The 13,560-nt window shown below is 39.9% G+C and overlaps 1 protein-coding gene across 7 annotated transcripts in view; it reads right to left on the reverse strand.

Moving 5' to 3' along the window:
• The window catches only part of ATRX (ATRX chromatin remodeler), an 84,758-nt gene extending 74,377 nt beyond the window's left edge, over positions 1-10,381 (reverse strand). For 3 of the 7 annotated variants that reach the window (XM_074601611.1, XM_074601610.1, XM_074601609.1), the window contains exon 1: positions 10,188-10,381. In XM_074601611.1, coding sequence (XP_074457712.1) covers positions 10,188-10,207 — 20 coding nt within the window. In that variant the 5' untranslated portion in view covers positions 10,208-10,381. Of the gene's footprint in view, positions 1-3,413; positions 3,556-10,187 lie in introns of all 7 variants that reach the window. The other 4 variants (XM_074601615.1, XM_074601614.1, XM_074601612.1 and 1 more) reach the window with 3 other exon arrangements.
• Positions 10,382-13,560: the final 3,179 nt, after the last annotated feature.

Below are 13,560 nucleotides of genomic sequence, written 5' to 3' on the forward strand. Positions count from 1 at the left end.
ATTTTTCTGCCTGTGTTGTACAGGTTGTAGCAACTTTTGAATACTTATCAGAAGCTCAATCCACTCACCTTTGCCATCTCTACTATTTCTCTGAACACATCAATTTATTAACTTCTGACTTTCAATTTAAGTGTAATTGCTAAAAAAAAAATAAAAATCACCTGTTTTATAAGAAGGACATGCAGGCGAATGTTCTCTTGAGCAATGACTGAAAGGGTATCATCACATTAATGCAAATGACTATCTGAACCAGTGAAAATAACCACATATAGACCAGCATAAAACATCCTTTTAAAGAAAAAACCAAACCTGTAATTTCTTTAAATCTTCTGAAGTACTCAAAATAAAACAAAACAGCACTTCGTAATGGAAAGATTTTCTGCATGACTACAGGACGCTTTTCTTTCAAGGCTACATACATACACCATCACTCACTTGAGCAACTTTAAAAGTGGGTAACAAAGCCTGTTTTACTCTCAAGTGTATCTTAAAATTTCTCTCTCAATCTGTTTAAAAGTCTTTCCCTCTAATTACTGAACTCATGCTGCTACACAACTGCCAGTCCCTAAACTTGGGCTTCCCTTTTTGTCATGGATGGAGGGCATACTTGGAAAACATTACAGATGATAATGGTACACTTCAGTTTTAACAGATTGCATGCTCTGCTTTGGAAAGGAGATTTAATGACAATTTATTCACATTTAGTTTAAAAAAAAAAATTAAAGAGTTGTTCAGAATTATTTGATAGTAAAAGTACATAAAGAGATTTTATATCCATTACAGATGGTCTGAAGAACTAATGCACATTCAGAAAGGCCGCAAAAAAAGTACATTTTTGGTAGTAAAACCAAAAAAATCCACATGTGGAATTCTGCTCATTTAGTTCATAAATAACTTGTTTTGGTAACAACATTTTAGAAAAGAAAATGAGTTTAATATTATTGTTCTCAATACAAAACAAATTCAGAATAGTATGCATGTGTCTTTGTGACTAACACTTGGAACATTTATTAACCCTTTGCTATTTATTAACCCTTATCCTAACTAGCCTAAAATTGTAATTTCAGAGGAAAATGTTCATACCGACAAACAATCAAAAAAAAAAAAATCTACAGACTAACACTAAAGAGTCTTCTCAACTTGCTTTTCCTCTTGATTATTCAGCATTTTGCACCATAAGCCTGTACTAAGGACTATCAGGTCAAATGTAAGTAAAAGTGTTACGCTTACTATACTTCACCACAAAGACATTTAAATTTAGGGCAGTGCTTTACCTGTTTTTGTACAAAAGCAATTTTATGTCATGCATTTATAGTTGAGAACATATTATCTACAATCTTTTTTAAAGCTTCTACTGCAAAATCCTCATTTCTTTGTAATACATTAATACTCACTATTAAATTGATCACAACCTATAAAATGTGCATTTAAAACAAAACAAAAAAACATAGGAGCCTAAAAATTTACAACCATCTCAGAAGCACTAAGTGAAACAAGCAGCCTCCCTCTACTATACAGCAACAGTCCCTACACTATTTACTGGAGTTTTCAGGCTTGCATGTTCTAAGCAACTGGCTTCACCATCAGTCCAGAGCTATTTCAACACCGTTTAGCCTAATTAAAACAGGAAAGAAAGGAAAGGTGTCCTACTATTATTGGTTTGGCCATGAACCTGATTTGTGACCTTGGGAAACTATCTTAGAAGAATACCATTTCTTACCTAAATTCAGAGCAAGTGCTGTAATCTTAAAACAGTAAATGCCTAGCCCTTATTAGGATTAAAAAAAAAGTATGTAATATGCAAATCACATTACTAGGCTAAATGATTCTACAAATCAATAGACTTTATAAGAAGAAAAGTGAAGGGACAGGTGGTGTCCTGATCTAGACACAACATACTTAATGCAAATGCACTACCATCAACAACGATGCTAGTGCCTCTGGGATAACATATTTAAGAAGGGGGAAAAAAAAAGCTGGGCAACAGCAGCCCGAGAGAGCAGTGAGAATATGTGAGACAAACAACTCTGCAGACACCAAGGTCAGTGAAGAAGGAGGGAGAGGAGGTGCTCTGCACCAGAGCAGAGACTCCCCTGCACCTGGTGAAAGGCCATGGTGAGTCAGGCTGTCCCCCTGCAGCCTACACAGGTCCATGGTGGAGCAGATAGCCACATGCAGCCCATGGAGGACCCCACGCTGGAGCACGTAGGTGCCTGACAGAAGCTGTGACCCTGTGCAGAGTCCGCACTGGAGCAGGCTCCCAGCAGGACCTGGAGACCCATGGAGAGAGAAGCCCACGCTGGAGCAGGTTTGTTGGCAGGACCTGCGACCCCACGGGGGACCCAGTCTGTTCCTGAAGGACTGCACCCGTGGAAGGGACCCATGTTGGAGAAGGTCATGGAGGACTGTCTCCCATAGGAGGGACCCTATACTGGAGCAGGGAAAGAGTGTGAGGAGGAAGGAGCAGCAGAGACAACATGTGACAAACTGCCCGCAACCCCCATTCCCCATCCCCCTGTGCCACTCGGCAGCAGGAGGTAGAGAAATCAAGCGTGAAGTTGATCCCAGAAAAAGGGAGGGATGGGGGAAGGTGTTTTAGGGTTTAGTTTTATTTCTCATTACCCTACTCAGATTTTATTGCCTGGAAATTAAATTAATTTTGGATTATACTGTGAAACTACACTAGAAAAACCTTGTTATTGTGCTCAGTTTCTATCTACTTTCTTCAGACACTTCAAAAACATAAGTGGGGAATGTCCCTGTTATTGTTAACATCTGGAAGAACAGTTTTAAAACTGTATTTTCTTTAAACAAATTAATTTCTCATTCTTCCAGAAGATCCTATCAACTTTTAGTCTAATTCAATGTCCCTCATCTGAATTTCAAGTGGCTCCTGAAAGTCGGTGAAACAGGAGTGCTTTCCAGCTTTTCATCTATGTCAATGCTGACAAATACGCTTTTCCTAAATTTTTCCTATCTTAAGTACTCACCTTCCTTAAGTTTAACACTTGCCTAAAATTTTTCTATGTTTAAACTTTTAAAGTAGTTCAAGGGCACAAGTTTTTTAAATTAATCTCTACAGCTGCTTCAAGTTAAGTCAAATCATTTTTCACTTTTGAAGTTGAAATTAAATACTGCAGAACAAGTATTAAGCAGACAAAATTAAACAATCCTTAGGAAAAAAAAATTAAAGAAAAATAAAACCAAGCATGCTTTTAAACCGCCGGTCTGTAGACTACTATCCTCTGCTTCAGATTGTATGCCCATGTGAATGGTAGAAATCCAACAGCCCACAGCAGAATTCTGGATATTTAAATTAAGACTGTGGGAAGAGGAAGAGAAAGAAAAAGACCGTGTCCACATCAGAACACAGAAGAGTTTGGTGCTGATGACCCAATATCCATGCTACATACATTTCAGTAAGCCAAACTAGGCTTAGTCCGGTTCTGCAGACTGAACAAGCACTAGCAGTTGGAGCACATCAAGAATGCTGAAGCACATCTCTCCATTTAGTTCCACACAGAAGGAATCCAGTTTGTGCACTCCAAGGACCCCCTGCATTATCAACAAAACTAATAAGCAAAGACAATCTGGAAACAGCTTTCAAAAATGCACTTCTTAATTCAGATGCTAATATGCATGAACCCAAAGTTCTGAAGGAGGTCACAACATATTTTTCTAAAGCATTTCTATGTCTAATGTGTTACAAACATGACCACCTTTGACAATTACTGTTTTATAGTAAATAAAGCTGAAACTGATGTAATTTAATTCAACACAAAATTTCAGAACTCACACTAGGCATCCTTTTTCCCCCCCCCCCCCAAAAAAGTATGTAACTTCTTTTCATACTTCCTAAGCCTTGATACAATCAGGACAGTATTCTGTCACCTACAAATCTTCATAGAAGTTTTTCTTCATGAGAAGGAAAAGTACTAGACTTACCCCAATTCAAAGATTCCAGTTACAAGAGCAGAGCCTACATAGTCATTTCATATGAAATGTATCGATATTGTGGCTGAACACACACGAATCAAATAGCCTAAGGCCACTGTAAAGAGTGAAAGACGACAAAACCTACAACAGAAGTTTCTTATTTTCTTATCCCTAATCTGAAGAGGAGTGAATATACCTGCAACATGCAAAGAAACCTACTTCTCTCTGAAGAAAAATACGTAACCAGAAAATAAAATCAGCCTACCATTGTATCCATTGGACAAGTAAAACAATATGGTTTTATAAAGGTGGAGAAACAGACCACTTCCTACTGGTTGTTTTTTAACTCAACAGTGGTTTTCCAAGGGCAAAGCAACATGATATTGTACAGCCCAAATAAGACTAATATTTTATAACTTATTTATACTGATACACCAATTATGCCAAAATAAGTGAGGCTTTACAATCAGGATTCACACAATCTGCTCAAGTTGGCATGAACCAGCTCTACTGCCAAAGGATGCAAACCCTCGTGCCCCAACACACACACACGATGCCACCTACACCCTCAGTTCTCTCCTTTCTCTTCCACATCAGTACGAGTATTTGTTTTAACCTACGCACAGAAGCTGATCCATATTGAAAGTAGCCATTTCTTCTACCAAATCGAGATAATTTCCCTAATCCAGGTCACTGCTCATTGGTACAAATGTTTCTGCAAGAAGAGGTGATGATAGCCCAAGCTGGGGAGGAAGGGACTATAACTTCAGTGGCAGCAATACACTATGTGAGCTTGAACGATCACGCAGCAGCAAAATTAGTTGGTGAGGCAAACGACACCAAGAATCCCAGAATCATCTAGGTTGGAAGGGACCTCTGGAAATCACTTAGTCCAACCTCCCAGCAAAAGCAGAGACAGCTACAGGAGGTCATCCAGAAATACATCCAGTCAGGTTCTGAGTACCTCCACCAACGGTGGCTCCACAACCTCTCTAGGCGACCAGTTCCAGTGTTTGACCATTCTCACTGTAAAAAAGTTCTCAAATGTTTAGATGGAACCATACAACATTACACTTATTAAATCAGATACAGTCAGAAAACACCTGAATACCAAAGCTCTGACTGAGAAGAGATGCAGGCATCTAGCACTTCTTCAAACTCAAAGATTCCATGCTTACGACTTCGTTAACACAGACTCACTCTTTTACTTCGTTTAGAAATGACTTTAAATTCACAGGGGCTTAATCAAGCCATACCATCCAGTTGAAGACACAGGCTGAAGTAACTTTGGAGCTTAAGTACACCATAACAGGTTCAGACAAGTAAACAGAATTATTTTCCTCCAGACACACAAGGGGAATGAAAAAGCAATGGTTAAAAGTCACTAAGAGACCCCTTATTCTGCTTATTCTGTTCAAGGAAGATTACACAATTTCTTTTTGTTAAGGTGCTATCCAAACAACCACATCAGGGTTTGGCTAGGAGTTACCATGCTTCACTAAAAAGTGAAAAATTCTTTGTTTTTTGATGTGTTTCTTTAATGGGAGCTAAAAAAAAATTAAAGAAAAAAAAACTAAGACACAATCTCATTGTTAGGTTGGTTTGAATGCCACATAGAAGTCTGTAACTTTGATGGCAAAATCATCTGGAAGCTAAAAAAGACTGAAGTCAACCACTTGAAAAATCTAAATACAGTATTTTCACCTTTATGAGACAAAAATCATGGCTAAGTCAATACCTTACTACAGTGATTCAGGAAAGGAAGTTCAAACTAGCATATATAACATACAAAATAGAAAGCTGTATTTAAAAGCCTTAAAGATGCTTTGTTTAAAGGGAGAGAAGGCCTCCACATCCAATAGCATCATGTCCCTCTAACTCTAAAACCGCCTTCTCTTTTGCTTCATTTGCCTTCTGCTTCCTGGAGTTCAATCACAGATTCTCAATGAGACATCATTCATTACAAACTCTGCCTAAGAATTAAAGTGTGTAGCTTCAAGTCTCCCAGATATTTCCAATCACATTTGCTAGAGGTTTTAAGGGTTGTAGTCCATCTGAAGCACAGTTTTTTATTTCACATGATAAAAGTCACGTCAGTTTGCCCCACTGTCAGTCCTGAATTTATTGCCTAATTTTTTGGGGGTTTGCTTTACACAGTAGGTGTATTTGCCCAACAAGGCTTCTACAGCTGAACCCATAAAGACCTACAGTTGGACAGAGCTAATAAGACAGAAATTTCTACAACTGTGCAGCTTTCAGACTTGCAAATAAACTGCAAAAATGGCAATAAAGCTGAAATTGGTCAACATCCTGCATAATCAAGTTCTTGAATTTTTCAAGGTTTCACTCTTTTTCTAAATTTAAAAAAAAAATACAACAAGCAAATCAACATCCATCAATCCATCATCCATCTTGAATGATAACTGCCTGGTGGCAAGACGTTTAACAAATTACGAAAGCTTTACACTCTTCCTTTAGTAAATCAGGGCACTTTACCTACCACCTTTTAACATCAATATAAAACCTTGCATTATATTTGCTACTGAATTTCTTCAATTTCTTCTTTCTCCTCCTGACTCGCTACTGGAACAACCTGCAGCTGACCTATCTATGAACTGATTTATGTTTCCAAGTCACCTGCAGGCACAAGCTGAGCTCCAGTGATACGAAATGTGATTTCATGAGGTTCAGTGGTATCCTTAGGCTTTCCTGCTTATAAAAGCCACATCTAGGGATCCAATTTAAAAAACTTACTTTGTCACGGACTGCAGGCATTTGTTTTTATGGTGAATACAGCACATTTTAGTATTATTTTTGATACTTTCTTTTGGTGAGGTATATCCATGTAAAAAGCAATAACTTTTCCCCTCCTCAAGCAGAGTGTGCAACTGCTCATCTATAACGGTACTGGGAATTTCAATTTCCACAATGGTAAGGCCATCCTACTGCTGAATTTGTACTATACACCCCCTTGTGACACCAAATTGTCTCACAGCAAATGAAGATACCTTCAGTCAAGCTCTACAGAGATCCTGACACAAAGCTTACAAAACCCAAACAGAGACAGTATTGTACTAAAACAGAAATAATGAAGTCACCACCGTAAGTTCCTCTCTTAGAGAATTTCATTTAATTAGTGCAAACACATTGGCTCTGGGGCACACCTGACACAGAAGATGACAGCGCCCCTTCTTGAGGGAAGAGTCAAAGAATCTGCTTACCACATGACTGTGTAAAAGACAGCTAACTTGCACTGTACCTTCGGACAATATGTAAGATTGCTACTGACTTACTTCCAATTAGATTATTATGGCATTAAAAAACATGCCTCAAACAATCCTATAGTATCACATAGAATAAGACATTCAGGTGACTCAAAAATGCAGAAAAATTAACAAAAACGTTAAGATCAAGCTACCATATTATCATACCGAAATTTGCAAAGTCTGAATCATTAAAAACATGAAGTTTATTTTGCCAACTTAAAAAAATCTAGTATCACAACACTGACTACCAGATGGTTCAAGTGAGTAAGATTCAAAAGTTGTTTTCTTTTTCTATTGTTGTGCTTATTTTGTACAATGTAGGAACCGATTGGTTTTTTGGGCAAAAGCTGTAGAGAAGTCTTTATAAACCTTTTACAGAGGCCGCATTGTTATTTTTTTTAAGTTTCTTAGTAAGTTACTCCAGTTTTCATCATGTTTTTCAACATCCCAAACTTCTCATCCTGGTGGTGGGAGACTCCTAGGTTCTCAATATTCAATGAAAGTATTGCATATAACAAAAGTTTAAAACTTCATAGCTACCAGGCTAGTATTGATTGATTACTCTCCTTTTAAACAGTGTAAGTCTATATTCCAGAACAGCTGGGAAAAGATTTTCCATCAAAATTCTATTGTTTGCACATCTTCCAAAGAATTCTAACAACAATCTCCCGTTTTATTTCTGTATGCGTCTTACATGAGCAAAACTACAGATAAGAGAAGATGAAACGAATGTGTAGGGGTGACTGTGCAGGGTGACAGAAATGCAGGCAGCTGACAGGCCAACAGGACTTGTGGGAAATTGGAACAAAGGAGAGAGAGAGAAAGAATGTGGCTGTGATTTTCTTTTCCCTCTTGCTCTCTCCAACTCCAATTTTAAGTAGAACTTGAATTGACAGAAAATAAGAAAAAGCCCATGCAAAGTATTCATCAGCTTATAACCCTGAAACCACAGTACCCTACAATGTCATGCCTACTTCCTAGAAGAGCACCGTTCTTCCAAAAAACCAAACCATTCAAGATGAGCTCTATACGGGATGAGAATTACAAAAAACATTTAGACTGAATGAGAACTGAGTTCATAAACAGAAGAAAAGTTTGGAGCATCCAAAAAAAAAAAATATTATGTCCACCTACTTAAAAGTAGTTTGTTGCAGTGCCTGCTTATTACATGGGACAGATCCAACCCAAAGACTACATATAATCTCACATCTATTTTGTACATACTTTTTGATCTTCAAGATTACAAATAATCTCAAATAATACAATTTACCTTTCTGTCTACAGGTAATCTGAAAAATTGCATGCAAAATATATGAGTTTCTGTATCCTCTTCTACTGAAGCACCAACTAAAGCAGACCCTTAGTAGCAACACTAATAGTTGCACTAATGACAACATAAGAATATGGAAAGAGTTAAGTACAAAATCTTCATAATGTAGACCAGGAGCAAGTGGTTCAAAAAACAATAAAGCAGAATATGGGAAAACAGAGAACAAAACACAATAGTCACAGTAAAATAGAAAGCAAAATGAAAAAGCATTTTTCAGAATATATAATACTAATTATGACTGTAGAACAGTCAATAAATATTAGTAAGCTGGATCTTTTTGCTATACAAAAATCAAACTCTACCCTTGATTTTCGGGGACTGGTGAAGAAAAAGGAGAAAGCCCCTTAATTAGTATTTTAGTCTATACATGAAATAATCGATCCAACACAAATGTGGTTTAACCTGTCAAAATACTTTAAGAACATAGAGGGGGGGAAAAAGTAGGAGTGAGAAAGGGGGAGAGATGGGCAACCCCTATCTTACAAAATAAGGAAGAAAACATACGCAGAACAAACTGCTAACTTTGTTGGGAAGTCATGCACCAAATAATGTATATTTGCGATACTCATGACTTGCATCCAAGACGTGATCAACATCAATAACAATTATAGTCTTTTAAAAATCTCTTTCTGTTAGAAGTAAATGACATATGCATTACTTTCTCAGAAACGTTAAGGCTTTAAAATCAAGCAATACACAAGAGAACTACCATCCGTTTAACTTTTGGCTGGAACTAAACAGAAGTTATGAATTACTCAAGTCTAAAACCGTGTGGTAAAGATACACAAATATGACCAGAGAAAAAACTTTATCCAAAGCTCAGTGATCAAGACAGCACGACGCTTCCCTTTCCTAACACTGTTTGATTTTGATGATATGTGCAACATTCGTGAGGGTCAAGTGACAATACTTTATTGTTTATATAGTGCCTCAGGCATTTGGAGTATTTGCGGTTGATGGCCTGTTCATCAGACCCCTTGAGATACCAATAAACTGAAAGCACACAATGCCAACTATTGATTAATAGTTGAACATGGCGTTTTTCTGAACACTGACTTTACTCGGGGTTTTTTTGTCAGCTTGCTTACTTTACGCAGCAAAATAGGAGCATAACACGGCAGGACACTGCTCTGCAAAGGTAAAGGGAGATGCTTGTAAACCAGCGTGAAAACAGACCCCTCACGGGGGGGGATCGGCGGGATGGAAGGACTTTTACTACAGCGCAAACACGTGGGGCGGGGGCGGACAAACGGAGGGCACATCCCCGCGGCGGGGGCACGGCGGGCGATGGCGGCCCCGCCCCTCCGGGCCTTCCCGCCGAAACGGGACGGGACAGCCCTACACGCCCCTCGGGCCCGGGCCCGGCCCCGACCCCGCCGTTCCCGGGGAGGAGGGGCGTGCGTGCCGCCGCTGGTCAAGCGCCGGGCCGCGGCGAGGTGACGGCCCGGCCGCCGCCGTCCCCGGACCCCCCCACCCCAACCCTACGCTACGCTACCCACCCGCGCCTCCCGCCGCGCCATCCTCCGCCGCCCCAGGCCCGTCCCCGCCCCACACCCGCCGCCGGGCCGCGGGCCGAGGCGGGTGGTGCAGCGGCGGAGGCCGCCCGCCAGCAGCGGCTGCCGCTCCCCCCGTCATGGGCGGGCTCCGGGCCGTACCTCACGGGCTCTGCGGTCATGTCTCCGCTGCCGCTGCTCGGTGCGGCCGGCCGGGCCGGAACCGGGCTCAGGCGCTGGACGGAGACAAAGCCGTTATTGCCACCATCACAAGCTCCGCCGCCATCTTATCGGAGGGAGGCTGAGGGAGACCTGCCTCCTGCCGCCTTCTTCCTTCGCCGACTCCCATTGGCTCCTCGCCGCCCCCAGCGATTTTCTAATTGGGCGGCTCCGACGGGGCCTGTTGCTAGGGTCGTTCACGTCACCGTCCCAACCTTCCCCGCTCCGATTGGCTAGAGGGAGGGTTACATCACCGGCAGGAGCCTGACGTCACGCACCAAGTCCCATGACATCATTTCAAAACAAAGTGTATTGAGGACTTTGCCCAGCAGGAGGCTCCCGCCTACAGGTGCCCCATGGCCTCCGCCATTGCAGCGGGAGCCGGGCGCAGGGTCCGGTCTCACCCCATCCCCAGCCACCACCTCCATCCTCGGAGCACCCCAGCTTTGGGCGCTCACACAACCTGGATTCAACACCATCGAGTTGATCACGGCATTTAAATACACCTGCCATCCAAAGAGTAACACAGCGATGACAGCCAAACCCTAACACCAGCACCACCCTAACCATCTGTGGGGGTCAGCCACCGACTCAAGCTGAGCAGGGCAGAATCAAGCTTTAGGGGAGAGCATTTCCCAACAACAGCATAAAGAGACAGCAAGATACGAATGTCAGCTCTACTGAGAATTATCAAGGTTGAACAGCACCCGAGTTACAATGCTAGCAAGAACATCACTTAAGCCCAGCTTTGCTAGAGCTTTTTTTAAAATCAGCAAATTTGTTAGATAAGGAAACATCGTTGGCAGCTTCACATAAGTATGCCAAGATAATTTTCCCTGCTTATACTAGCAGCTTCTACATTCCCATCAGATGTTAAAATCTATATGAAAAGGACTGGAATATATCCCTGTTGAGAGGGAAACAAGCTACATGCTTTCGTGAGAAGGCTCCCAAGCTCCACAGGCCGGTGTTTTCATGGAAACTTCCGTCTCCCCACACGAATTAAGCAGAACAGACCATCAAAACCAAGTCCGGTACCACACAGAATCTGAAACAGGTGGCACAAGTATTACTCCCTTATGATAAAGATAACCAATTTTGAAAATTAATATGTTTTTCTACAGAAATTTAAAAAAAAGGTACCAACTCACCTGGTTTCATAAAGCAATGTGTGAAATACAAGAAAAAAATTGTAAGTGAAAGCCTTGTCATCTTAAGTATAACTATTCCTCCGTATCTATTTCATTCTAAAAGGCAATGATAACAGAATAAATAGCATTTTTGCACTTTGGCACATGCAAGCTTACACATCCCAGGGAAATTCTACAAACTGGTCTAAACAGAATTTGCTTTAGAATTTAACATACTACCCAAGAACTGCATCCTGTATTTGCTGAATTAGAGTAATACCAAACAGCAGATTTAACAGCAGCTTTGTTAACAAATGCCATCTCATGGTCAATGCTACAGTTTTAGAAGACCAAAGCATCACCTGCCTTCTAACTAGATTTTAGAAGGAAAAAAAAGTGTTAAATGACTGCTACAAATTCCATTTAAAAAAATTGCAAAAAGCTATTCCATTTTTTTGCCACCAGACAGATGAACTACACCAGAAGCCTTACCTATTCTTAGCTCTGCATTAGTATTCCAATTATGTGATTAAAATAAGAACACAAAACATTTATTTTCCCTCTTCAAGGGAGCTAGTCTTCTTTATAGTCTAATATATGTATTTATTCTAAATCAGTAGTATATGTATTTATTACTTTTACTCTATAACATTTTTTTCTTTTACTATTTCCTTAGGAGATAGGAGCAGGTATTTAAAAGCAGTTTTTAAAACAAATCAAACCGTTTAATTGCCTCCAATTCACAACTTCTACATAAAGTTGCACATGAAAAAGAAAACTTGTGAGAAAAGTCAAGATAAAGGAAGAATGGAAATGTTCCCATCTCCCGACAATTACTCCAGAAGACAAAACCTGACAGTATCATGAGGCTGTCAAAAAACAAATTGTGGAAGCACAGGGCAATCTGCGAATGGAGAGAGGCTGTGTGCACCTGTAGAGAAACATTCTGTACATCTAACATACCCACAGTTAAGTTCCCCCAGCACACAGGACCCCTTCCCCCAGCACTCCACTAGCGGACACCACTGCCTGCTCCAATATACCTGGAAGAATGAGGATTCAGAGCTTGGTTTGCAGCACAAACCAAGGGCCACTGTAAAGTCTCATCACACAGATTTTTTTTTTTCCCCCCCATAATGATAGTAATTAGTTTTCTTAAGTAGATATTAGCCTACTTTTAAGAAAAATGGCTGAAAGACATGTATAGTTACCAACTGACAAGAGAATATTTTAATAACTTTACGTGCTCCTGACCTAGAAATACAAACTACATATACATCTTTTTCAGATTATTATCTGTAGTAAAAGTAGCACAATTAATCCAGAACAATAAAACGCTAAGCTTAAATTCATTTTATAGGAATGGTCAAGATCTGAGCTTTTAAATGGAATAGATTATGTGCAATCAAACTCGTTCTCTATTTGTCAGACAAAAAAGCATGATAAAAACTGTAAACAGACAACTGCTTACTCAAGAGCTTGGGTTTGTTCTTCGTTTTGCTGTTATTCTATACCCCTTAAAAAAGTTCAAAGTGATGATGTAGAATCAGTTGAGTAGTGGCTTGTATTTGATAATTAAACCTTTTCAGCATGAGAAAGCAGTAAACAACAAGGTCCAATCAAGAAACAAAGTGCCAGTACTTTTCCAAATCCTTTGTGAGAATTAATTTCTTATAACAGATGAAAGCACTTAAAAATTTTAACTTCTTTAAAAAGTCTGATTGCAGCATAAGTGATTCTCTGCTGTAGACTGGATAACTTTTAAAACACACTATCAGAAACCATTGCCAATAAGCCATAAAGGAACACTACAGGCCATTCTTTTCTCACGATAGAGTTTGGCTAAAAGATGCCATGATCTAGCATAATCCGATGTCATGGGTGGTATATCCAAACAAGCATAAGCGATTCAGGTATTTGATTTTCTTTGGATGTTCCAAATGTTTAGGAAGTTAAGCAATTGACTTTTTTCAGTACTTCCCAAACTTCTACTTTGTCAAGAATATAGACTAGGAATAAAAAGTCACAGTTATGCTTACTTTTACACTTTCTTAACAAGGCTTAGAAAAAACCTTGCAGTACGTTTAGTTAGATGTCCCAGTAGTCATGACCATAAAAGCATCTACATTTTTCTACTAGTGGCAGCCATCTGTCTAGGCAGCCATCATCTCATCACATTCCCCAGA

The sequence above is a fragment of the Larus michahellis genome, chromosome 9 (assembly GCF_964199755.1).
Source record: "Larus michahellis chromosome 9, bLarMic1.1, whole genome shotgun sequence".
NCBI classification, from domain to species: domain Eukaryota; kingdom Metazoa; phylum Chordata; class Aves; order Charadriiformes; family Laridae; genus Larus; species Larus michahellis.